Here is a 27,325-nt window from a genome sequence, read left to right on the forward strand (position 1 = left end):
TCCAAGGGCCTCTCCTTCAGTTCTCTCCGCGTACAAGTTTCCGCCCTTGGCTCTCTCCTCGGACGGGTCGATGGTCACCCTTTAGCAGCTCACCCGGACGTGGTTCGGTTTTTGAGGGGAATCAAACATTTGCATCTGCCTGCTCGCAGTACTTGTCCTTAGTGGAATCTCAATCTGGTCCTCCGGGTTCTCTGTTCTGCTCCGTTCGAACCTCTCCGTTGGGCTACGGTAAAGGACCTTATGCTCAAGACTATTTTCCTTGTTTCGATTGCCTCCGCTCGGCGGGTCTCTGAGATTCAAGCATTGTCATGACGGGAACCTTTTTTGCGAATTTCCGACTCCAGTGTTTCTCTCCAGACGATGCCCTCTTTTCTTCCGAAAGTGGTGTCTGCCTTCCATGTCAACCAATCGGTAGAGCTTCCTGCGTTCTCTCCGGACGAGATTGCGGGTACCGCTGGAGGCGACCTTTGCAAACTGGATGTCAAACGTGTTCTACTCAGGTATCTTTAGGTTACCAATGACTTCTGGGTCTCAGACCACCTTTTTGTCCTCTGGAGTGGTCCCAATCGGGGCAAGCAGGCTTCTAAGACCACCATTGCACGATGGTTGAAGGAAGCGATTTCCTCGGCTTATTTCTGTCAAGGTCGGTCAATTCCAGAGGGCTTAAAGGCTCACTCGCTACATTCTCAAGCTACTTCCTGGGCGGAGAGCCAATCTGTCTCGCCGCAAGAGATTTGCAGGGCTGCCACCTGGACGTCCTTGCATACGTTTGCTCGACACTACCGTCTGGATGTGCAAGCGCCGGTCTTTGGTTCCTTTGGATGGCAAGTGCTTCGAGCGGGACTGGCTCGGTCCCACCCGGGATAGGGGAAGCTTTGGTACATCCCAAGGTCTGGACTGATCCGGGTACATACAGGGAAAGGAAAATTAGTTCTTACCTGTTAATTTTCGTTCCTGTAGTACCACGGATCAGTCCAGACGCCCGTCCCGGTCTTCATTCTCTTTTCCTGTCCTCTCGAAGCTTGTTTTTTTACAGATTTACAGCTTTCACTGCTTAATTCTATACTATAATATACTATGTTACTGAGCAATTACACCGGAAGCCTTGGTTGTTCAAATACCAAGTATATACAAGAGCGTATAGTTCTACCATGATTTTTCTTACTCTGTTTGTTGCTGTTGCTCATTTGAGCTTTTCGGTTACTTGCTTGATCCTGTTCTGGTTTTGTTGTTTTTCTGCTTTGACAGTAGTTATACTGAAGGGTTACAGGATGGGCTCTGTCCTCATATAGGGCACCTCTGCAGTTTTAGTCTGTCTCCGCCTGCTGGAAATGAGGCTCAACCCAAGGTCTGGACTGATCCATGGTACTACAGGAATGAAAATTAACAGGTAAGAACTAATTTTCCTTTAATTGCCAAGTATTTGAGCACTCAACAATCTTTCTTATATCCCTTTTCATACTGTCTACTCCCTTCAGGTCTATCACCTCTGTTGCAGATCTTAGTGTCATCCACAAAAAGACAAATATGTCCTTCTAACCCCTTTGCAATACTGCGCACACAGATCTTGAAAAGAATCCTCCCCAGGGCTGATGCTTGAGGCACCCACCAATCAATTTTTGTCTGCTTGGAATTAATTCAATGTACTGCCCTCTGTATATCATGCAACCAGTTTATAGTAGATACAGTTGTGAATATTCTGCTCTGAATAAATCTGCAAAATCTTGAGTTTTGGATATCAGCAATGCCTGCAAAGTAAATATACTTTCTATTCTAGATCATTCCAAAAGGAAACAGATCCACTTTTAAAGATATGACCATTCCTGTTGCTTTTGTCAGATACAGTGATATAACTGGAATGCAGCAGGTATGTGTTGAAAATATATTGAGTAACTAATATAATGAGCTGTTTGCATTTTAGTTTTTAGTTCATTTTTGATTCTTTGCTTTCATGTTATGCATGTTGATCTAGCAATGTGCATATTTGTGTTTATTTTGTCTGACTTAAATTAACAGTATTATGTTCTAATTTTGGTTGCAAGGGATTTCTTGGAGCTTGGAGGTCAGGATTTATGGGTAGCCAGAGTTGCTGTGCAGATTATTATTGCAAAAGGAGTTCACAAATGTTGCGTCATAGGGATATAGAATATGCACTGTTTAATTGGCTAATTACTGTTCATCATTTAAATGTTAATGTCTGCTGTTTTGCACTGGCGATCTGCTCAAGATGGCCCATAGCTGGTTTTTGGGGTCCCCTTTTTCAGCCTGCTGTTACTCCCCCCATTGGGACAGGCTGGGGGTGCTTGGGCATGCTATAAAGAGCAGAGGACACATGGCCACATCAGGGGGTTGGGGATCACACGGCCACTCACTGTGTTTAACTGGGCTTTTTCATCTTTTAGATTGTTGGGAGCAATATTCTGGCGACCCTTTATACACCCCCATTGCCTATGTTTGATTACAGTTTGCTGGTCATCTTTCTTATTGCTTTATTCACTGTGGCTTTGGGAGGTTATTGGAGTGGAGTATCGGAAATGTAAGTCTGACATTATTCTTCAATTTACTAATAAAAGTTTGTGAAGGTAGTATATTTATTTATTATTTATTTAGCATTTTTATATACCGACTTTCCAATAACAGAATTACTGATCAATTCGGTTTACATTTTAACAGAACAATAACATTGACAAGTAAATGTCTTACAAAGAACAGGTCGATATAACTTGGATAAGTAAATATGGGGTTAACCAGTAAAGATACATTGCCTAATATAGGTATAAGTAAAAGATACAGTGCCTAATGTAGGTTAAATAAACAGTTGCTAATTATAAGACTAGGTTATGTCTTCGACTGCCATAGATTAAGTGAGTTCTATAGATGATCTAAATAGCTCTCAGGTGGGTAATCATTGGCCGAGATGTTCCACAGGAAGCTGTTATGGGAAAGCTTGGTTGAACAACCAAGTCTTGAGTCTTTTTTTAAATGTAGATGAGCATTGCACTACTCTGAGTTCTGGTGGGAGAGAGTTCCAGATTTTGGGGCCCACTGTAGAGAAGGCTCTTTTGCTTAATGCTGACTTCATCGGTAGTGTATGTAGGTTGTTTTTATAGGCTTGTCTTACTGGTCTGGAGGAGGTGTGGAATCGGAGAGGGATTTTGAGCTCGAGTGGTGCCAAGTTGTGTAGAGCCTTGTGGGTTATTGAGAGCACTTTGAATAGTATTCTGAATTTCACAGGTAGCCAGTGTAGGGTTTTCAAAATAGGTGATATGTGGTCTCTTTTATTGGACTTGGTTAAGATCCTTGCTGCTGCGTTTTGCAGCATCTGTAGGGGTTTTATGGCGTTAGCGGGGAGGCCTAGTAGAAGCGAGTTGCAATAATCTATTTTCGTGAGAATGATAGCTTGTAGCACTAAACGGAAATCTTGGAAATGGAGGAGAGGTCTCAACCTTTTCAAAACTTGTAATTTGAAGAATCCATCCTTTACGATATTATTTATGAGAGATCTGTAATTCATTTGATTATCAAGGATAACCCCTAGATTTCTGACTTGTGTGGACATTGTTAATTGAGAAGACAAGATGGTACTGGGATGTGTGTGGGTTCCGTCTTGGGAGATGAGTAGGTATTCTGTTTTGCTTTGATTTAGAATCAGATTGAGGCTCGTGAGCAAGTTGTTAATGGCTAGTTGGCAAGAGTTCCAGAAGTCCAGGGTTTTTTGGAGAGATTCAGTGATAGGAATCATTATCTGCACATCGTCTGCGTATAAGTAGTGTATGAGATTTAGATTAATGAGGAGCTGGCAGAGTGGTAGAAGGTATATATTGAATAAGGTTGGAGAAAGTGACGAGCCTTGTGGGACTCCTAAGGTGCAGGTGACTGGTTGCGAAACTTCCTTGTTGACCTTGACCTTGTACTGTCTGTTCTGTAAGAATGATTTGCACCATTTGAGGGCCTCATCTCTGATGCCTATGTCTGACAGACGATCTATTAATGTGTTATGATTGACCGTGTCAAATGCCGCCGAGAGATCAAGTAGGATGAGAAGACAAGGGTGTCTGTTTTCCAGGTTTAGTAATATGGAGTCCGTTAGTGAGATAAGTAGAGTTTCCGTGCTTCGTGATTGGCGGAAACCGAACTGAGCTGGAGACAAAATGTTGTTATCGTTTAGGTATTCAGTTAGTTGTTTGTTTACAACACGTTCCATGATTTTTGCGATGAAAGGTAGATTTGCAATTGGGTGAAAATTGGATGGGTTTTCTGGAGAAAGACTAGATTTTTTTAGTAGTGGTTTTACGATTGCCATTTTTAGTGGATCAGGTACTAGCCCTTGGGAGAAGGAGCAGTTGATGATTTGTGCAATGGGTTTGGAGATGGTTTATAAAGAAGTAATATGACTTGGAGCATGTGTTTACAAACATTCGCTGTCTTCTTGTTATAACTTATTTTAAACTTCTTACAAGGTATTGTTCTTATCCTAAAAAAAAAAAAATAATGCTCCAGTTGCATATTGGGATATGTAATGCTAGAGAGGCCCATTTGATTGACCAGTTTTGTTTTTCTGCAGATAGTATATCAGGGTGGTGATCAAATATTTTATTTAGCTAAGAGATAATTATCACAACATTTGTTAGCTCTAATGTACATAGAAAATGTAAGTGGAAATTGTGATACATATACATGTAGCAAGTCCATGCTATACAGCTTAATCTTAAAATAGCAATACAGTGTGACTTTTATTTTGATATTTCTTGTGACATATTTGGGGATGTGATACTCTGCACTTGATCATATAATCTGCATAGATCATAGATGAGTATGTGGTGTCAAAGAATAGATTCTTGAATGGAAATGTCTGCATTACAATTGAAGCTGATGGACACCATAGTTGGCAGTGTTGGTAGTGAGGTCTAAGATTGAATGGAGATAGGCAATGACTTACCCTTTTGCCCTTTGGCATATTGGCAGTGCGCTGTAGGAAGGTCTGCATTACTGCTGCCTATCCTGGTGTGTCAATCATTGGATGACTGACATTTTTAATGCTGTTTATCTAGTATCTTCATGAAATGTACTGAATTCGCTAGACTTGCATAAGTGCCTTCTAGAGAAGAAAATGGAGAGAAATGATTTGTTATACATTTTTAAAGTTGTCAGCTTAAACCAACCTTCTGCAAATGATCTCTGTAGGCATAAGTGTTGGACTGCACCATTGAGTCTTTGTGTGTGTCTGTTAAGGGTTTAAGTCAACTTTCTGTAGTCTTGTAATTATACTGCAGGTTTTGGTAATGTGACACAGGCACAGTCTTCTACTGATCAATTCAGGTGAACTTGTTTTACAACAGGGTAGAGTGTTAAGTGCTGAAAACATCAAGTTTTAAAAAATAATTGATTAATTTACATATCTCATGGCTAAATTAGTCTCACAGCATGCATATTTATATGATTTTAATTGAAGATATTTTTGTTTGATATGGTTTTATTTTATATTAAGCAAGTATTGTAGATTGCCTAGAGTCCCATATGGGTGATTAGTAAGTTCAATTCCTGTTGTACAGACACACTTATTGCCTATCTTTTACCATTATCACTCAAGCTTTCCTCTGCTGTCTTTGCCTATATGGAATTCTGACTTGAAAGTATTCTCTAATCCCATTCCTTTGCATTTCTGCTTTTTGTATCTCATTCTTGCCCCAAAAGGTTTCTGATTTAACACTTACCAAAGAACTATTAAGGACCCCAGTATTTCCTCTCTAATACATAGACCTGTGGTTGTGTAGTCAGGAGGCAACTCTTCCACGTGGTCTTCTTTAGGTGAGCACTAGAGGTCACCTTATGAGCAATACTTGGTTTAATGCGCCATCTAGGGGCTGTGAGAACATTTTCAACTGTGCTGCCAGTTTGAGGAAGCTTTGTTGCTTAATCTCCTTGGGCAAACACAAGTTCCCTTTGTGGTAATGCTAAGCATTGGACTGTCGAGTCTGGATCTGTGTGTGGGGGGGGAGGGTTGTTTTTTTATTTTATATGCATTACAATCCTCCCCTTCCTTTTTTCTTAACCTGGTTCTTCAGATTCAAATAGCATTTTTATATCATTATCATTTGCAACAGTACTGAAGTCCCTGTAATCTAGCAACAACAACAACAAAAAAGTGTGCTAAAAAAAACTAGATCACAGGCAATGTTTTGAAAGTGTTACTTGTTGGATATAATGGTCAAAAAGTGCTGATGTGAGGAAAATGGTGGTATTTGGTGGTAGATAACGGAGATGTTTCTACATACATGTTTTACAGTGAGGACCTGAAGTCAGCAGCAAACAGTAGAGATAGAGACTCAAGAGGAAAAGAGGATAATGCATCTCTGTCTCCCCTTTCAGTTGTCATATTTGTGGTCATCTGTTGTGTTATGTTGGTGTTACTATACTTCTTCTACAATTGGCTAGGTAAGATACTTTTGTGATTTAATTATTTTAGTCCCTGTCTGAAACACAATTTCACAGTTGCTTTCTTTGGCTTAAATTATTTGCTGTAATACCTATTTCTCTACTTAATAGGTATTAGAATTATATCTGTTGTGGATTGGTAAGTGGTTAAAAGACAGGAAAGGAGTAGAACAAAATAAATAACTTTTCCCAGTGAAAAAAGATATAGTGAAGTGTCCCAAGGAACTCTACTGGGACTGGTGCTGTTTAATACATTATTAAGTAATTTGCTTCAGGGGGCAAACAGCAAGTGACAAAGAAAATGTTCAAAACAGTTGATGTTACTGCCGAAACATGGGTTTATGTCGAGTTACATTAAGGGTTATATGATACTGACAGCAGTACCTTGAGACGTGGCTCCAAGATTTGTTATGGTTCTATAACAACTGGGTTGTCCTAATTTTGTTGTTTGAGAACAAGATATATAAAACTAAGTTCTTTTTGTATATTTTTTTAAAACAAAATTTTTGCTACATAAGGTATTTTGGAAGATTAACATTTACAAGTATAACTTTATCGTTGATCATTTTGTAAAGCTGTGGTCTAGTGAACCAGCAGATGAATGAATTCAAGTGCTGCTGCCTGGTACTGCTTGCAGCCCATTGCGAAGCAAGAGATTACATTTTTCTGCACTATAATTATATCTGATGCTGTGTTCATTTAGTTAATCTGAATGAGGGTTTATTGTGTTTAGATTATTTAAATAAATTTGTTACATCTTTGTTTTCATATGTAAGAATATTTAGGAGGTGTCTGCTTTCTGCTTTTTAGTCCTTAACTCATTATGTCCCATTTTTCTCCGAGGACAAGCAGGATGGTAGTCCTCACACATGGGTGACATCATCAGATGGAGCCCTGATGCGGAAAACTTATGTCAGAGTTTCTAGAACTTTGACTAGGCACACTGAGCATGCCCTACACCATGTGTCCACGCGAGGTCCCTCTCCAGTCTTTTTTTTTTTTTTTTTCACGGAACTATAAGCCTCACTGTGAGCTCACTTTGGCTGTTTTTTGGCCTTATGGATAACTTTTCTTGCATATTTTTGCATTTCTTTTCCGTGTTCTGTCGCTGGGTCCCTCTCTGTGCCTTCCCGTAGTACTTCTAATCAGGGTTTTCGGCGATTCTGGTAAGTTTCCTTTCATGGTCTATTCCCTGTGGCAGCAGTGCATCTGTGCCTGCCAGCCATCACCACCCTGCCACCATCGTTTCCCTGTGGCAGCAGTGCATCTGTGCCTGCCAGCCATCACCACCCTGCCACCATCGTTTCCCTGTGGCAGCAGTGCATCTGTGCCTGCCAGCCATCACCACCCTGCCACCATCGTTTCAGTTTGTGCCCCTTTTGTTTCGTCTGACATGGCCACGTCCGGTTTTTGGCGATGCACCTGGTGCCGAAGACCATGTCCATCACTGATCCGCATGAGATACGTGTCCTCTGCCTGGGGTGTATCGCATGATATCCAGGGTTGCTGTTTGTGTGCCCAGATGACCGCAAAGGGGCGGCTACTTCAACTTGATAAGATGGAGCAGCTCTTTGGGTCAAAGTCAGAGGCATCGGCATCGAAGGATCAAGGAGCCGCACCGACTGTCACCAAGCCATTGACATAAGAACATAAGAAATTGCCATGCTGGGTCAGACCAAGGGTCCATCAAGCCCAGCATCCTGTTTCCAACAGAGGCCAAACCAGGCCACAAGAACCTGACAATTATCCAAACACTAAGAAGATCCCATGCTACTGATGCAATTAATAGCAGTGGCTATTCCCTAAGTAAACTTGATTAATAGCTGTTAATGGACTTCTCCTCCAAGAACTTATCCAAACCTTTTTTGAACCCAGCTATACTAACTGCACTAACCACATCCTCTATGTCAATAATTTCTGGACTCAAAGCCAGGGCAACAAGAACACTTCAACTCAGCAAGAGGTTTTTAAATTTAATTTATTTGGCTTCTTAAAAGACAAGTGTTCCTGTGAGATGCGATATGCCCTCTATCTGTAATAACTAGCATCTCATCCAATACAGGAAGAGAACCTTCTTTTATAATTAAAACATACAGTATTGCCGAAACTTCCAGAAAGGTGTAACCGCCCACAAACACATGATGCTGTTGTCATGATAACCTAGTATGCATAGAAAATGCTTGTGAGGCCACCCTTCATTCATTTGTAAAAATCATATTATTTACTTGTCTTCCCTGAAACCACCCTTCCACCATAAAAGTTCCTTTATCACCCTGGCTTTGATGCACTGTATTCCTTCTAGTATCCTGTTGTTCTTCTTTGTTGTGTAAACACATAGCCAGTCTCTAGTTTGAATAGAAGCTCTGCATGCATTCCGTTTTCTGGAGCCAGGACTTAATTAAAACTGTAACCTTAAAGAAGAATCTTTTCACCTGGCTCCTGTCCGTTGAGATATGCATTTGTAAGACAAAAGCCTGCATCCTGGACCCAGCTTCCCTGTATTGTGGTGCAAAAATTGTCATTGATGCCTTCCTGGCCTGTAATTATAGGCTTTGCAGAGCCTGCCAGTAGGTCTATCTCAGGGATATTCTGCAAGTCATGCTCAGAAAGGCACTCAAAGTTCATTCACCTCTGACAGGCCACAGTACAGCAGAGGCGTCTGGGTATTTTTCCTTCCTAATATTATGTATCTGATCAATCATATTCTTCATCTGGCAACAAATTCCAGAGCTTTATTGTGCGTTGAGTGAAAAATAATTTTCTCCGATTAGTCTTAAATGTGCTACTTGCTAACTTCATGGAATGCCCCCTAGTCCTTCTATTATTCGAAAGTGTAAATAACCGAGTCACATCTACTCTTTCAAATCCTCTCATGATCTTAGACTTCTATCATATCCCCCCTCAGCCATCTCTTCTCCAAGCTGAACAGCCCTAACCTCTTCAGCCTTTCCTCATAGGGGAGCTGTTCCATCCCCTTTATCATTTTGGTTGCCCTTCTCTGTACCTTCTCCATTGCAACTATATCTACATCACACCCATCCTCAAAAATCTACACTGGCTACCAATAAGTTTCAGAATTCTACACAAGTCCCTCACCATCATCCACAAAACTATCCACAACCAAGCCCCTCTTAACCTTCATTTCCCACTCAGACTACACACCTCGTCTAGACCTATCAGAGAAGCCTACAAAGGATCCCTTCACGCTCCCTCATCCAAATCCACCCATCATCTAGCCACCAGAGAACGGGCTTTCTCTACAGCAGGACCAACCATATGGAATGCTATCCCCCCTGAACTCAGACAGGAACCTTGCCTGCTGACATTTAGAAAAAGGCTTAAGACTTGTTATTTAAACAAGCCTTTCCCTAAGTTCACTGATCCCCCATAGCTATCATTACTGAACATCCAGCACACTGTAAATAATTGCTCTGCTCATTGAGTTACCTTCTGCTTTGTCTTCTTCTTCCCCCAGTTCTATCACCCCTGTTTCAATGTAACTATTACCTCTATGTTAATGTTTAAGGTTGTTGTACCCCGGTTCCATGTAAACCGACAAGATATGATTGTAAATCATGAATGCCGGTATAAAAAAGCACTAAATAAATAAAATAAATTTTTTTCAGATGCAGCGACCAGAATTGTACACAGTATTCAAGGTGTGGTCTCACCATGGAGCGATTATAGAGGCATTCTGACATTTTCCGTTTTATTAACCATTCCCTTCCTAATAATTCCTAACATTCTGTTTTTGACTGCTGCAGCACACTGAGCCGACGATTTTAAAGTATTATCCACTATGATGCCTAGATCTTTTTCCTGGGTGGTAGCTCCTAATATGGAACCTAACATCGTGTAACTACAGCAAGGGTTATTTTTCCCTATATGCAACACCTTGCACTTGTCCACATTAAATTTCATCTGCCATTTGGATGCCCAATCTTCCAGTCTTGCAAGGTCCTCCTGTAATGTATCACAGTCTGCTTGTGATTTAACTACTCTGAATAATTTTGTATCATCCACAAATTTGATAACCTCACTCGTCGTATTCCTTTCCAGATCACTTTTCAATATATATATATTGAAAAGCACCGGTCCAAGTACAGATCCCTGAGGCACTCCACTGTTTACCCTTTTTCACTGAGAAAATTGACCATTTAATTCTACTCTCTGTTTCCTGTCTTTTAACCAGTTTGTAATCCACGAAAGGACATCGCCTCCTATCCCATGACTTTTTAGTTTTTGTAGAAGCCTCTCATGAGGGACTTTGTCAAACGCCTTCTGAAAATCCAAATACACTACATCTACTGGTTCACCTTTATCCACATGTTTATTAACCCCTTCAAAAAAAATGAAGCAGATTTGTTAGGCAAGACTTCCCTTTCGTAAATCCGTGTTGACTGTGTTCCATTAAATCATGTCTTTCTATATGCCGTACAATTTTGATCTTCAGAATAGTTTTCTCTATTTTTCCCGGCACTGAAGTCAGGCTCGCTGGTCTATAGTTACCCGGATCGCACCTGGAGCCTTTTTTAAATATTGGGGTTACATTGGCCACCCTCCAGTCTTCAGGTAAAATGGATGATTTTAATGATAGGTTAAAATTTTAACTAATAGATCAGAAATTTCATTTTTTAGTTCCTTCAGTACCCTAGGATGCATACCATCCGGTCCAGGTGATTTGCTACTCTTGTAGTAGGTCAGATTGACAAACTAATCTTCCAGGTTCACAGTGATTTTGTTCATTTCGTCTGACTCATCACCCCTGAAAACCATTGCCGGAACTGGAATTTCCCCAAAATCCTCATTAGTAAACACGGAAGCAAAGAATTCATTTAGTCTTTCTGCAATGGCCTTATGTTCCCTAAGAGCCCCTTTAACCCCTCGGTCATCTAATGGTCCAACCGACTCCCTCACATGTTTCTTGCTTTGGATATATTTAAAAAAGCTTTTATTATGAGTTTTTGCCTCTATGGCCAACTTCATTTCAAATTCTCTCTTCGCCTGTCTTATCAATGTTTTACACTTAACTTGATAATGCTTATGTTTTATCTTATTTTCTTCAGATGGATCCTTCTTCTAATTTTTGAAGGATTTTTTTTTTTTGGCTAAAATAGCCTCTTTCGCTTCACCTTTTAACCATGACGTTAATCCTTTTGCCTTCCTTCCACCTTTCTTAATGTGTGGAATACATATGGACTGCGCCTCTAGGATTGTAGTTTTAAACAATGTCCAAGCCTGTTGAACACTTTTAACCTTTGCAGCTGCACATTTCAGTTTTTTTCTAACTATTTTCCTCATTTTATCAAAGTTTCCCTTCTGAAAGTTTAGTGTTAGAGCTGCAGATTTACTTATTGTCCTCCATCCAGTTATTAGTTTAAATTTGATCGTTATGATCACTGTTGCCAAGTGGCCCCACCACAGTTACCTTTCTCACCAAGAATTAAATCTTCCATTAAGAATTAAATCTAAAATAGCTCCCTCTCTTGTTGGTTCCTGAACCAATTGCTCCATGAAGCAATTATTTATTACATCCAGGAACTTTGTCTCTAGCAAGTCCTGATGTTACATTTACCCAGTCAATATTGGGGTAATTGAAATCTCCCATTATTATTGCACTGCCAAATTGGTTTGCTTCCCTGATTTCTCTTAGCATTTCATCCTCTGTCTGACCATTTTGTCCAGATGGACGGTAGTATACTCCTATCACTATACTCTTACCCAACACACATGGGATTTCTACCCGTATAGATTCTACTGAGCATTTAGTCTCTTGTATGATCTTTATCCTGTTGGACTCTATACCCTCCTGGACATGAGGGACTGTTGGTTCCGTCGGTGGATAGGGGCGCCGGAGACCAATCACCATCGATCTCCTCCAGGCCGAGGATGTGTGATTCCTCATCATCGGTCTCAGCACTAGGGAAGGACCGGGCCAAGCATCGAGGGAAGCCGAAGAAGCATCAGTACCAGTCCCCTAACTATGCACAGTGCCAGGCATGGGGATGCAACAAGCTCATGCCACGATGCCCCCAAAATGACCTCATGTTAAGATGTGCCAGTCTTCCATCAGTGCCAGGGGTCCATGACAGTTTCCACCAGGGGGTAGCGAATTGATATTCTGCCTCTGGGAGAACCCAGACATGGATCTGTTCGTGTCCCTTTGCAACAGGAAGGTGCCTCTGTTATGCTTCCTATACAGGTCAGACTGCAAACCAGCCTCAGATGCCTTTACCCATCATTGGGGCAAGTGTCTTCTGTACACGTATCCTCTGATTCCCTTAGTGGCGAAGACTCTCTTGAAGCTTCACGAGGACAGAGGGACAATGATCATCATAATTCCTCCATTAGCCGAGACAGGTCTGGTTTCCACTCCTACAGGCGTTGTCCATCCAGAGACTGATCAGTCTGGGGACTTCCCCCAAATCTCATCATGCAAGATCAAGGCATGCTACGGCATCCCAACCTCCAGACCCGGTCGCTAGCAGCCTGGATGTTGAGAGGTTAATCTTGCAGCTGCTTGATCTTTCAGAGAATGTATCTCAGGACCTGGTAGATTCTAGAAAGCCTTTCACTAGTAAGTCCTACGGACTGAAGTGGAGATTCTCCGTGTGGTGTGAGCAGAAGGTCCTAGATCCATTCTCCTGCCCCACACAAAAACTGCTTAATTAACTTCTACACTATTGGAAGCTGGTTTAAAGACATCTCTGTTGGAGTTCATCTCGGTGCAGTTGGTACACCCATCTCTGTACAGCCTATAGTTGTATGATTCGTGCAGGGCCTATTTCGTTGAAGCCTCCCCTAAGGCCTCCTGCTGTAGGACCTCAACGTGATGTTAGCTCAGCTGATGAAAGCTCCTTTTGAGCCTCTGTGCACCTGTAACCTGAAGTACCTGACCTGGAAGGTCATATTTTTGGTGGCAGTCAGTGAGCTGCAGGGTGGTCTTACATATACATCCTAAGTTCCTGCCTAAGGTGGTGACAGATTTCCATCTTAACTAGTCAATCATCCTGCCAAAATTCTTTCCCAGGCTCCATTTGCACCAAGACAAATGAGCACTGCACAGGTTGGACTGCAAGTGACCCTTAGCCTTCTACTTGGAGCGGACTGAAGCCCATAGACAGTTCCCCCAACTTTTCATTTCTTTTGATCAGAATAGGTTGGGAATTGCCATTGCCAAACAGACACTATCCGGTTGGCTAGCGATTGCATCTCCTTCTGTTATGCTCAGGCAGGACTCCATGTTGGGGGTCATGTCAAGGCTCATTTTGTCAGAGCCATGGCAGCATCTGTGGCCCACTTGCGAGCAGTTCCCGTGGAGGAAATCTGCAAAGCTGAGAGATGGAGTTCTCTCCACACATTCACATCTCACTATTATCTGGGTAGGGATGGTCGATGCGACAGTAGGTTTGGGTAGTTTGTCCTTCGGAACTTGTTTGAGGTGTAGAGCCCAACTCTTCCCGACTATGTCTTATTGTTTGGGTTCAAGTTGTCTCCCTCCTCTGGTACCAACAGCAACGCTGTGCCCGTTGACACCTGGTTAGGTGTCTGTTGGTCCCCTTTTGTGTTGAGGAGCAGCCTGTAGCTAGGGATTCACCCATATGTGAGGACTACCATACTGCTTGTTCTTGGAAAAAGAGTTGCTTACCTGTAACAAGTGTTCTCCAAGAACAGCAGGACGTTAGCCCTCACGAAACCCACCTGCCACCCCACGGAGTTGGGTTTCTTCTATTTTTATTTTAATTAAAATTCTATGAATCAAGACTGGCGAGGGACTCCATGTGGATGCGTGTTATAGGGCATGCTGGGCATACTCAGAATTCTGGAAACTTAGACATAAGTTTTGTGCATTGGGGCTCCATCTGATGTAACGCATGTGTGAGGAGTAACATCTTGCTGTCCTCAGAGAACATCTGTTACAGGTAAGTAACTCTGCTGTCCTATTTAGAGCACACATTTTTTATTTGGTTCATAATGTGTTAATGTTGATAGTCTCTGGTGTGGTTCCAGTTTCTAGTCTTTAGCCTTCTACCATATCTTTTTAGTACATGTAGTTGCCTGCTTGTATTGTTCATAATGTACTTTTTGTCTTTCTGTAGTGTATATTATAATAGGAGTGTTCTGCGTGGCATCTGCACTGAGCTTGTTTAACTGCCTTGCTGCATTAGTCAGAAAAATATCATTTGGACAGTGCAGGTAAGGCTGCTTCTGGTTAACTTTAATTTATATTTTAAATATAGCTAAGCAAATCAGTCTTATTTTTTATGCTGCTGTCGGATGGAGGGTATGTATTCAGCTTGTAACTCAGAATTTTTTTTTTTTTTTTTATAAATAATTGCTGCTGAAAAAATTAGAATTCAAAGCTTTTGAGTTGCACAGAAAGACACATCTTGAACTATGTATTCTAGTTTTGCCATATAGAAAGTAATGTGTGGAAGAGAGGCTTTACAAAAAGGTGTGCCTGTTGTCCACTGCATAGTACGTCAGCAGGACATGCCGCAGTATCTTATTAATTAACCGATGTGTCATTGGCTTTGAAATTCTAGCAGTTGCGGTTCTGTTGCAATTTGCTTGAACCTTTGGCCATTTGAGTCAGTCACAGATTACCCCATATTGGGCAGGATCATACTAGCACATGCAGTGGGTGGTGTATAATCTGTGACATCGCAGCCACCATTGTCCAGTCAAACAGCAAGTGTGATGTAATGTGTGATTCTTGCTGACATGGCCATTCCTAGAGACTCAGGGGAAATTGTGAGGGAGCTGCTAAAGCAATTCAGGAATGACTGACTAGTAAAAGTTTTTAATTGATGCAGAATACAGTAACTGTTACTGCTTTCCATGTGGAGTTTTGCAAGGAGTAGCCTAGTAGTTAAAGCAGCGGGCTATGACCCAGGGAAACCAGAGTTCAAATCCCACTGTTGCTTCTTGGGCAAGTCACTTTACCCTCTGTTGCCTCAGGTACAAAAATTAGATTGAAAGCCCTGTGGGTATAGGGAAATACCTACAGTACTTGAATCTAATCCGCTTTGATGTACGTTTTGACGTGCCAAAAAGCGGAATTTAAAAAAATCTAAATAAAGATAAAGTAAATAAAACAAATCTGTGCTGTTTGTAATCTGCAGTATTTAAGTGCTGTAACTTCAAAACTATAGAGAAGCCACACGAAATGACTTTTATCAGCAACTTGTACAGATTTGTTTGGTTTATTTTGTTTAGCCTTTTTCAAGGAATTAGTTTGGCATACATCTTTGCAATGAAAGTTTCCTTGACACATCTGGATAGCAAAATTGAACTATCTTATCCTTCAGAACCCTTAAATGGTGAGAGAAAACATTTGGAGGACAACTTTCAAAGCCATTTATGCTGGTAAATGGCGATATCCTCACATAAATTGGCCTATCTGAATCCTTAAAAACAGCTCTGAGGGGGTCACTCCTGCAACAGTAACCTGGGTCTGAAATGTGTCCAAGCCATGCCAACTGTAATGGATAGGAGACTTGAATTCTGTGCTGCAGTGACCAGAAGTGTGCCCATGCCATGGAGCCAGGTTTCACAATGTGATGTGATGGAATCATCTGTAACCAGTGTCTGCAAAACCCATCCAATTCTTCATTCCTTGACTACTACTTGGAAGTAGTTAAGGACTAGAGATGAGCTTCGTTTTTTTTCTACCGGGTCGTTTTTTGAGTCGGACACTTCGGAGTAAAGTTAGTTTTTCCTCGGTTAGTTTTTTTGGAAAAATGGGGAAAAACTAAACTGGCCCAAAAAACGACGCGAGAAAACGAAGCTCAAAAAAACCCACCCCAAGCATTAAAATTCACTTTAATACATTAAATACAACCCCCCCACCATCCTGATCCCTCCCCAAGACTTACTAACATCCCTGGTGGTCCAGTGGGGTCCCGCGAGGGATTTCTCTCTTCGTGCTGTCTGACTTTCAGGCCTGCCTTGATCAAAATGACGCAGATAGCCTTTGCCCATACTATGTCACAGGGGCTACCGGTGCCATTGGTCAACCCCTGTCACATGGCCATCGGCGCCATCTTGTGCTCCTACCATGTGACAGGGGGCTGACCAATGGCACCAGTAGCCCCCGTGACATAGTATGGGCAAAGGCTAGCGACGCCATTTTGATTACTGGCAGCCGACGGTCCGAGTGCAGGAGGTCGCTCCTGGACTCCCGCTGGAACACCAGGGACTTTTGGCAAGTCTTGGTGGACCCTCCTGACCCCCACAAGACTTGCCAAAAGTCCAGCGGGGGTCCAGGAGTGACCTGCACTCGGGCCATCGGTTGCCAGTACTCAAAATGGCGCCAATCGCCTTTGCCCTCACTATGGCACCGATGGCCATGTGACAGGGGCTTACCAATGGCACTGGTAGCCCCTGTGACACAGTAGGTCAAAGGCGATCGGTGCCATTTTGATCGAGGCAGGTCAGACAGCATGGAGGGAGAAATCCCTCACGGGACCCCGCTGAACCACCAGGGATGTTAGTAAGTCTTGGGGAGGGATCGGGATGGTGGGGGGGTTGTATTAAAGTGAATTTTAATGCTTGGGGTGGTTTTTTATTTTAAAAAAAAATAAAATGTGCCCCTCCCTGTACAAACCCGAAAAACATTTTCCTCGTAGTTCAGGGAAAATCAGTTTTGGGGTTCGGGGCCCCCGACCCACGACGAATTAGGCAATTTCATTGAAATTGCCTAATTCGTGATAAACGAATGCACATCTCTATTAAGGACATGACATGGTAGAAAAGAGTGACCCAGCATCTCAATACTACATTGTTTTTAGGAGAAATGGACCTACCTGTTTGCTTGCTTATTGTATGAAGGGTTAATCCTTCTGATGAATTTGAATTTTACTGCCAATAGGATGCATGGTTTCTGTAAGAGATTGTTGCCCTATTATACTTGGAATTTTTAAATGTAATGAATCCTTTATATCCTTAGGATTTCATGCTGCAACAGAATTCTTGAAGTGAGACTTGTGTTTCTGGCTGCATTCTGTATAGCCATGTCTGTAGTGTGGGCAGTATTTAGGAATGAAGACAGGTATGTAATGAAAAGGATAATATTTTAGTAATACTAAATATTATACTGTAACACCTTTTAGGAAACCTGCTAAGGCATTGCACAATTTCATTTGTGAAATAGGACATATAACATCTGTGTTCTTACAAACATTTTGAACAAATATTATGAACTAGTTAGCACTGCTAATCATTTTGTCTACCTCAGTGGAAAGAGAGGATATTGACCATGCTCTATTTGAACCCCTTTTTTCCATAGTAACATAGTATTGATAGCAGAAAAATACCAAATGGACCACCTAGTCTGCCCAGCCAGTTTCTTATGATAGTAACTGCTGCTCTGTGCAGGTGACCCCTAAGCTTTCTATATTAACAAAGCAACATTTTTACTGGGTGAGAAGCCGTCTTGAAAATTCAGAGAATGATGCTTGATATGCTTTGCTTTTGAATTTGGCTGGGGAAGCAGTCCTGTGCTTTTTTCCTTATGTCTGCGAATCAGTACCCCCAGACCATAAAAGTCAGGGCCCAAGTTGGTTGTCCTCTGAATCCAACTCCCCCCCCCGCCCCCCCCCCCAATGCCATCAAAACGGAGAGCAGTTGCATCAAAAGCATCAAGGCTTATTGGTTAAGGGTAGCAATCCCCATTCATATTGTTAGGGTAGTAACCGCCACCAAGCAGGTTACCCCCAGGTACCCTGTTCTTCATTTCCATCCTTCAGCCTTTAGGGATCCACAGTGTTTATCCCTGCCCCTTTGAATTCTTTGACCTTTTTTGTGTTCACCACTTCCTCCGGAAGGGCATTCAAGGCATCCACCACCTGCTTCTTAAAGAAATATTTGCTGACATATTTCCGGTCATCCCTCCTGGAGTTTAATTTCATGACCCCTAGTTCTACTATTTCTTTTCCAACAAAAAAGTTTCGAAGTATGTCTATCATTAAAACCTTTCAGATATCTGAAGGTCTGTATCCTATCTCCCCTGCACGTCCTCTCTTCCAAGATGTACATATGCAGATCCTTCAGCCTCTTGTCGTAACAGATGTTGTACAAGCAGTAGAGCCAACCCTATTGCTCTCACAAAATATTATGTATTTAATATACATTTCAGTTTTCCAAATCATCAGAGTGGTTTACAACAATAAAAAAAATACTATAACATACTTAAAATTAACAAAATATTAATAAATGCTGATACAAACATCTAAAAAAAATTTTTTTAATCAAAATGCAATTAATCATCATAAAAGATTTATATTGAAATCTACTTTAGAATTCTAAAGGCTTCAAGCCAAACAGGGTACTCTGTATCTTTATAGGGTGCCTTGTTTGCTCTGTGTGGTTTGGGTGCTACTTAATCTGTATGTTTTAATCTATTGCAAGAGTTCTGTCAGGAGCAACAGTCTCACGAGGTAAAAGAGGGACACACAGAAAGCCACAAGCAGAAGACTTCTGGATTTAAGCAGGGACATAGAAACAAGCAAATCATTCTTATTCAGAGGCTCAGGACAGCGAGAAGGGATTTGAAGAAGGGGGTTTCCTTAGGAAAGTTATTTAGTGTGGGTGGAATGGCTTCTCTGTTTGAAGACTTCTACCATTCCTCTCCTTACCAGAGCATAATGTTAGTCAGATAAAATAATCTATCCTGCAAAGCAAATAATTCATTACAACAGCTTTGTTTTTCTTAAACTTAAATTTATCAGCTAGGGAAGTTGTCATTTTGTTTTGTCTTTTTGCTTTGTTCTGAATTTTGGGCTTGAGGTCCCTCAAGTCCAAGACTGCATTATGGTCTTAGTTCTAAAAGGAAAAACTACATGTATAAAAAAAACCAAACAAACACTCGACAAGCTTGGTCTTATAAAAGAGGCATTTCACTATGGTTGGCACAAAAGTATTCTTAGAGATGTTTAATGAAAAAATGTATTTTTATGCATTCCTAAAAAAGCTCACCTCAAAGATCTTTTCTTTGTAGCCCCAGGGCTTGCTTTTTTGTGTGGTGTTTGGCTGCACTTTAAACTTCATGCTGAAACTAAGGTGCAGGCACAGTCTGATTTCTCTTCAGACTGAATAAACCCAGAGTATTGCTGTCAGCTGGGATCCAAGTGCAGGTTCTGAGCCATGGTCCTTTTTGGCTGAGATTGAGAATCTGCACAACTCTGGGGGGGTTAAGGCCCTGCCCTGCCATCCAGTTCCATTGGGGACACAGCAATATAATGTCCATAGCCAAAGCAGGACTAAACCTGCTATAGAAAAAAAAATGCTGCGAGTATAACAATTCTCTGATTGCTCCAAAACCAAGCTGAATCTATGCCAGGAGGAGATCAGAAGTTCCTTGATGATTGGAGTTGAGGGAAGGGATTGGGAGGGGGGACGGGGGACGGGGGAGGGAGGGAAACACTGGAAGGGAAGAGAGTTTTGGATGGGGCCTAGTTTGTAACGTTCTTTTAGATACTATTATTACAATGGTTTTATCCGAATGCTGAAGTTTATTGTATGCTCAGTGACACATTCTTCTCAATAAAAATTGTTAATAATAATAAAAAAAAAGTTCTTTGATGTATTACCAGGAAGACAATAACAATATTCTCTTTTCCTTTGGGAAATGTATAGCATTGTACACCTGTAGATTGGGGTGACTTTACAGCCAATGAAGCTGATGTGCCTTCAGAAAGGGAACTTCCACAGAACATGGTCTGCAATTTGAACTGAATCAAACACCCTGCTGTGATTATAAGAACTTAGACTCTCTCTCCTGTCATGATAGTTTATTTAGGGAGAAAAAAAAATCACATTTACACACATCCCTTGGGGAGCTGAAAATAGTGTTTTGGTTTTTTTTCTTTTTGAAACATAGAGTAGGTTATTTGTTTGTTTGTGGTCTCTATCTTGACAATTACTGGAGTCGCTGATAGTGCTGATTGTCTTAGAGTGTTTGGTGGAATTGGTACTTGTTCTCTGACTTCTTCAGGGACTGAGGTGAACTGAGGTCTCCAGCTGGCAGAGAGGGAAATCTCCAAGCTCAGATCTTCACTGTTTTTGTGTAGTAGAGGTTACTTCCATTGTGGAGCCCATCCCCCTGTGACTGGGAGAGAGGCTTGGTGGAGCCTATCCCACTGCGGCTGGAAGAGAGGCACAGTGTGGCTGTGGCCCGAGAAAGAGAGGGGGAGGCCCTAGATATATATGTATGTGTATGTATGTATGTATGTGAAAATAGAGTGAGAGCCTGTTTGTGTATGAGAGAGAGTAAGAGACAGCCTGTGTGCATGTATAAGTGACAGCCTCTGTGTGTGTACATATGAAAGAGTGGGTATGAACGAGTACCTGTGTGAGTCTGTGTGAAAGAGAAGTGAGGGTGTGTGTGTGTGAGAGAGGGTGTGTGTAAAGAGCCTGTGTGCATGTGAGGGGGAGAGAGCCTGTGTATGAGAGTGAGTATGCAAGTACATGTGAGAAAGAGAGGATAATGTTTTAGGGATCCCCCTGCCCCCCAATCTACAACATCTCTATTTACATCCCTTTCTAACCCCAGAGGATTTCAGAACTGTAACTGTTCATTTTCTCCAGCAACGACTATTGCAACTCCCTACTACTTGGACTACTAGTTTCCAGCATCAGACCACTCCAAATCCTACAAAATACAGCGGCTAGAATCCTAACAGACACAAAAGAACACATAACACCCATCCTTATATCCCTACACTGGCTACCAATTTAATACCGAATAGAATACAAGACCCTGACCATCACACACAAACTTATACATAAAGATCAAACAAACTGGTCAACCACAAATCTCATTCCTCACACGCCTCAATGAAACCTACGATCAAACAACAAGGGCCTCTGACAGTTCCCCCCCCCCCCCCCCCCGTCCGAACAGCGCAACTAACAACAACCCGAGAAAGAGAGCATTCTCCATCACCAGTCCCAAAATATGGAACACACTCCCGACGGAACTAAGAATGCAACCCAACTTAAAAAGATTTGAAAACTTGGCTGTTCATCAAAGCTTACAAAGACACCCAAGGTCACCCAACAACCCCCCCTGCAACAGAACCCCCAAACAGACATAAACATGCTCAGTTCCCAAAGACAACATAACACCGTGACATCTCCAGCTGCGAACATAACTGTTCCCATTGTTTAACTGCCACCTTATTGCTCTGTACCTTTACCTGCTGTACTTTAACCTTGACTGTACCTGTACCTGTCCCTCCCTGTACCTATACCTGACCACGATGATGATCTTTGTACTACCCATCTAAACTATCCCTCCTGTCAAAATTTGTAAACCGTTGTGATGGCATAACCGAATGACTGTATATAAAACTCGATAAATAAATAAAAATAAATCTCAAGCAGGCCGATTCAGTAAAGTCCGCGGGAGAGCGGACGAACGCCCGCTCTCCTGGTGCGCGCACAGGCCCCTTGCTGGTGCGCGCGATTCAGTATTCAAATTAGGTGGTGCGGTAGAAAACAGGCAAAAGGAGGCACTAGGGACACTAGCGCGTCCATAGCGCCTCCTTTTAGCCCGGAGCGGAGGCTGTCGGCGGGTTTGACAGCCGACGCTCAATTTTGCCGGCACCGGTTCTCGAGCCCGCTGACAGCCATGGGCTCGTAAACCGGACGCCGGCAAAATTGAGCATCCGGTTTTCGGCCCGACAGCTGCGGGCCGAATTCAAATTTTTTTTTAACTTTTTTTTTAAACTTTTTTTTTACTCTTCGGGACCTCCGACTTAATATCGCCATGATATTAAGTCGGAGGGTGCACAGAAAAGCAGTTTTTACTGCTTTTCTGTGCACTTTCCCGGTGCCGGAAGAAATTAGCGCCTACCTTTGGGTAGGCGCTAATTTCTTAAAGTAAAATGTGCGGCTTGGCTGCACATTTTACTTTCTGTATTGCGGGGAATACCTAATAGGGCCATCAAGATGCATTTGCATGTTGAGGGAGCTATTAGGTGCCGCGGGTTGGACGTGCGTTTTCATCCCCTTACTGAATAAGGAGAAAACGCGCGTCCAAGAGCAGGTTAACAGTGCGCTCCGTCGGAGCGCCCTGTACTGTATCGGCCTGAAGGTGATTGGAAATCAAAAGATCCCAGCTATGGAGAGCAGGGATTTTTTTTTATTCTTATTAGTTTTAATTGTCGGGTGGTGACTAATGTCTATTTGAAATATTTTATGATTTTTGAGAGAAATGTTTTAGTTTAAGTATTGAATATTTAGAAAGATAGCCATGCTAGTCTGGAGTAGCAAAAATGACAAGAGGCAGGTGGCACCTTATAGACTAATCAATTTATTGAATGATGTTTTCTTCGTCAGCTGTTTTAAAATATTTATTCTGTCTATTAGTATGATGTTACTATTATGAATAATGATATTTCTGAATTTTGTTTTATTTTTTTTTGCCAGGTACTTGTATCCTGGATTGGCCACTGTTGGAAACAGGATGCTGAGCTTGATGGAACCTTGGTCTGACCCAGTATGCCATAAGAACATAAATTGAATGCTGAATCAGACCAAGGGTCCAACAAGCCCAGCATCCTGTTTCCAACAGACGAAACCAGGCCACAAGAAACCTGTCAATTACCCAAACACCAAGAAGATCCCATGCTACTGATACAATTAATAGCAGTGGCTATTCCCTAAGTAAACTTGATTAATAGCCGTCAATAGACTTCTCCAAACCTTTTTTAAACCCAGCTACACTAACTGCACTAACCACATCCTCTGGCAACAAATTCCAGAGCTTAATTGTGCGTTGTGCCAACTTCTTATGTTCTTATGAGGAGTAATGGTGTTTCTGTTTCTCCATTATTACATTGGATACAGAATCTGGCTTCTTGCAGTTTCCAGTTCAGTTTTTGTCTGCACATTTCTATTTATACTTTATATATCTTTATTCCATATCTGGTGAAGGTCTGTCTATGTGCTGCATGTGTGGCTGAAGTGAGGTATTCTGCTGGCATGTAGTTTCTGTGTAGGAATTTATAATAGGCTAGCTTGTTCTGTTTTCCTAATAGGAGGAGAATTGTTGTTTCAGAGCCTGGTGTGATATTTGCAGTGTTGGCTTGTTATAGGTAGGACTGTTACTGTTTTGAGTGTTGGCAGTTAGTGCTGTTTTGGTATGGGAAGTTTACTATATTGTAATTCAGTTTACTCATGGCTTTCTGAGGGCCAAAGCCCACATCGAATGCACTTTACAATAGGCTTAATACCAGGGTTCCAAGCTTCTTTTTTGCAGGGATTTCTGGTTAACACCACAGCAGTGCATGAAAAATATACATGTGATATTTTAACCTCAGAAGACGACTTCTGAGTAGGAGGGGGCACATGATTGTAAGATTTGCCTGGAGAGAGTGCACCACACACAGAGCCCACCATTCACCCATTTTCCATTTCTGCAGAGGGCAAATGCTGAGGGAAAGTGGGAGGCAGGTCACAGGGTTTCCGGGAATATGGCAGGGTTGCCAGCTTCCTAGAAATATCACTGAATCGTTTGCCACTTCTCTTGAGACTCTAACCCTTGCTTTCCTCATTCTGTGGCATTTCAAATCACTGAAAGGGGCCAGACTACAAGGGAGCTCTTTCCCTTGTCCCTCTCAATAATTTGACCTGTGCCATACCTGGGGGAGTGTAACCTCATCCTTCACCTCGGGCAGCAGATTGCCTTGAGCTGCCTACTACTGGTCTCAACTTTCTGTGAATTGCCATGTGTCACTAGGCCATAGGGCTCATTAGAGCCCTAAAATATGTATTAGAAAACATGTTCTAGAAATGGCATACAAATAAATGGAATATAGCAAGGACAAAAATAGAGTCCTATTAACATATCACAAAAGCTCCTCAGTTTGTAGGTATTAAAAATGACCTCTGCATAGGAAGCTTTTAAGGAGCTTTTGCTTAATGTGTAGGATTTCCAAAATACAAAAACTAGGAGATTCATTTTTTTGGTTTGTTTGTTTTTTTAGATGGATTTGGATTTTACATGATACTTTGGGAATTGCTTTCTGCCTCAACTTCATAAAAACTCTAAGATTGACAAACTTCAAGGTACGATGAAAGTCTGGGCACACAATTCATTTATTTGCTACTATGAAGATTTCAGTTCCATCCACTTTCCCTTCCCTCTTTATGCTGGTTGATACCAAGTAACAGGCCGATACAGTACAGTGCGCTCCAACGGAGCGCACTGTTAACCTGCTCTTGGACGCGCGTTTTCCCTTACCCCTTATTCAATAAGGGGCGGAAAACGCACGTCCAACCCACAGCACCTAATAGCGCCCTCAACATGCAAATGCATGTTGATGGTTCTATTAGGTATTCCCCGCGATACAGAAAGTAAAATGTGCAGCCAAGCCGCACATTTAACTAAGAAATTAGCGCCTACCCAAAGGTAGGCGCTAGTTTCTGCCAGCACCGGGAAAGTGCACAGAAAAGCAGTAAAAACTGCTTTTCTGTGCACCCTCCGACTTAATATCATGGCGATATTAAGTCGGAGGTCCCGAAGGGTAAAAAAAAGTAAAAAAAAAAAAATAAATAAAAATTTAAAATGGGCCGGTGGCTGTTGGGCCGAAAACCGGACGCTCAATTTTGCCGGCGTCCGGTTTCCGAGCCCGTGGCTGTCAGCGGGCTCGAGAACTGACGCCAGCAAAATTGAGCGTCGGCTGTCAAACCCGCTGACAGCTGCTGCTCCAGGCTAAAAGGAGGCGCTAGAGACGCGCTAGTGTCCCTAGCACCTCCTTTTGCCTGTTTCTACCGCACCACCTAATTTGCATACTGTATCGTGCGCACGGCGAGTGGCCAGTGCGCGCGCCGGGAGAGCGGGCGTTCGTCCGCTCTCCCCCGGACTTTACTGTATCGGCCTGTAAGTTTGTTGTGTCCCTCATTTTTATCTTCTGAAGAGGGCTTATCAGCCTTAGTTATAATGCCTTTGGCAATTTGGTTCCCAGACATTATAGGGAATACCTGTTAAGGTTATGGAGTACAAATTCACTATTCAGCAGCCAATAAGAGACACAGATTATAAAATTAGCTTGGTGCCATAATGATTTAGTTTCCTAATAAATCATTACCTACTTCCTGTGTGTGAGGCCCCTGTACTTTTGGGTTATCCAGCTGTAAGTGGATAATACAGACATTCTCTGTACATACCCAGAGCAGTCCAGACTCCTGGGTTTTGCCTCCCTTCCAGCAGATGGAGACAGAGAAAGTTTTACTGACACTGGCATATAACTTAGTGTCAACTACTAATATAGCCAGATGGTGAACTGAAATATTTTGTGATTGGATCCGTTGGTTAATATAAACAGATTATACTACTATACCAACACTCATCCGTGCATTATAAATTATAGACGCTCTCACTCCGATATCAACAAAATTACAGTTGTCATAGATGACCATCATACTAGACATCATCGGATTAGCTTGCGCTTTAAGACTCAGCCTTACTCTTAATCATAGGTCATTAGATGGAAAGACCAGCAATAATCCTTTTTTTGTCTTTTTTATATGCTATTGAAATTTCAAATCATAAAATACTTAGCTAATTCTGTGTCAACCCTCAGATTGATTCGTGATGGTCGATCATCTCCAGATTCTATCTGTGTAGTCCCGACAAAAACTGGTCACCCGACACGGGACCATGTTTCGGACTGCTAGTCCTTTTTCAAGGGTGGTATTCCTGCGTCAAAAAAACTTCTGAATAACATCATTCAACTGAATTTTATGTCACAACTAACAATCCATTATTCCCAGACCAGCGGCACTTTCAGGGTACTCACATAGATATTTAAAAAATGGCGGTCCAGCGTTTCCATTCAAATCATTGTTCTTTTTTTCAGGGAATCCCCGGAACTGTCTTAAATGCTACTAAAATGACATCACAAAGCTCCTCCCCTGCTAAATAAGGGAATACCACTCGATGGAGGCATTTAAACCAGCTGGTGACACTATTTTCAATTTAAAAATCCATTGCTGTTCTTTAAGATTTAAAACTCTGTTTAAATCTCCCCCTCGCGGATTCGCCTGTATTTTTCGTAAATAGTCAAACGAATGCTGAAATTCTTTGCAATGTGCGACCATCGGGGCTGTGATCTTCTCGGTAGTCATACAGCTTTTTTGTTCAATGAGTCTAATACGAACCATCCTCTTAGTCCTTCCCACATATAAGTTCTACAAGCACTTATATTCACCAGCACAGACTACTGTAATACACTATTTCTAGGACTACCATACTCAACAATAAGAGCGCTACAAATATTACAAAACTCGGCTGCCAGAATACTTACTGGTAAAAGCAAGAGAGAACATATCACTCAAACACTTGCCGATTTACACTGGCTGCCGATAGAACAGAGAGTGCAATATAAAACACTCTGCACAATTCACAAACTGATCAACGAAGAAAAAGCAGACTGGCTAAACTCAGCACTACGCTTACACGTCCCACAAAGAAATCTTAGATCAGCCAATAGAGTTCTATTAACCATCCCCTCAGTTAGGACAGCAAAACTAACCCAAGTTAGAGAACGAGCCCTTTCCCTAGCCGGACCAGCATTATGGAACTCATTGCCACTCGAAACAAGATTACAAAGTGATTTAAAACTCTTTTAAAAAAAATTTAAAAACATGGCTTTTTAAAAAAGCATTTTACAATGAGAATGGGGGACATGAAGTTTAAATGGATAAGCAAATGAACATCTACACACAGCTAAGTCACCTAGTAGTGTAATTGTATATTTTATTATTTTAATTCATCATCATCATTAATATAGAATAAGAGATATGCAGTATAAAGTTCAATTCTTGTATGATTTGCCTATTAATCATGTAAAAGGACAGGATCCAGATCACACATCTTATA

At 41.8% G+C, this 27,325-nt stretch overlaps 1 protein-coding gene across 3 annotated transcripts in view; it reads left to right on the top strand.

The window, feature by feature from the left end:
- Positions 1-27,325, top strand: part of SPPL2A (signal peptide peptidase like 2A) — a 79,470-nt gene that overhangs the window by 19,031 nt on the left and 33,114 nt on the right. For all 3 annotated transcript variants that reach the window (XM_029574547.1, XM_029574548.1, XM_029574546.1), the window contains exons 4-9: positions 1,778-1,867; positions 2,403-2,536; positions 6,287-6,435; positions 14,535-14,631; positions 17,387-17,488; positions 24,429-24,510. In XM_029574547.1, the coding sequence (XP_029430407.1) occupies positions 1,778-1,867; positions 2,403-2,536; positions 6,287-6,435; positions 14,535-14,631; positions 17,387-17,488; positions 24,429-24,510 (654 nt within the window). The remainder of the gene's footprint in view (positions 1-1,777; positions 1,868-2,402; positions 2,537-6,286; positions 6,436-14,534; positions 14,632-17,386; positions 17,489-24,428; positions 24,511-27,325) is intronic.

Source organism: Rhinatrema bivittatum, chromosome 13 (assembly GCF_901001135.1).
Source record: "Rhinatrema bivittatum chromosome 13, aRhiBiv1.1, whole genome shotgun sequence".
Classification (NCBI taxonomy): Eukaryota; Metazoa; Chordata; class Amphibia; order Gymnophiona; family Rhinatrematidae; genus Rhinatrema; species Rhinatrema bivittatum.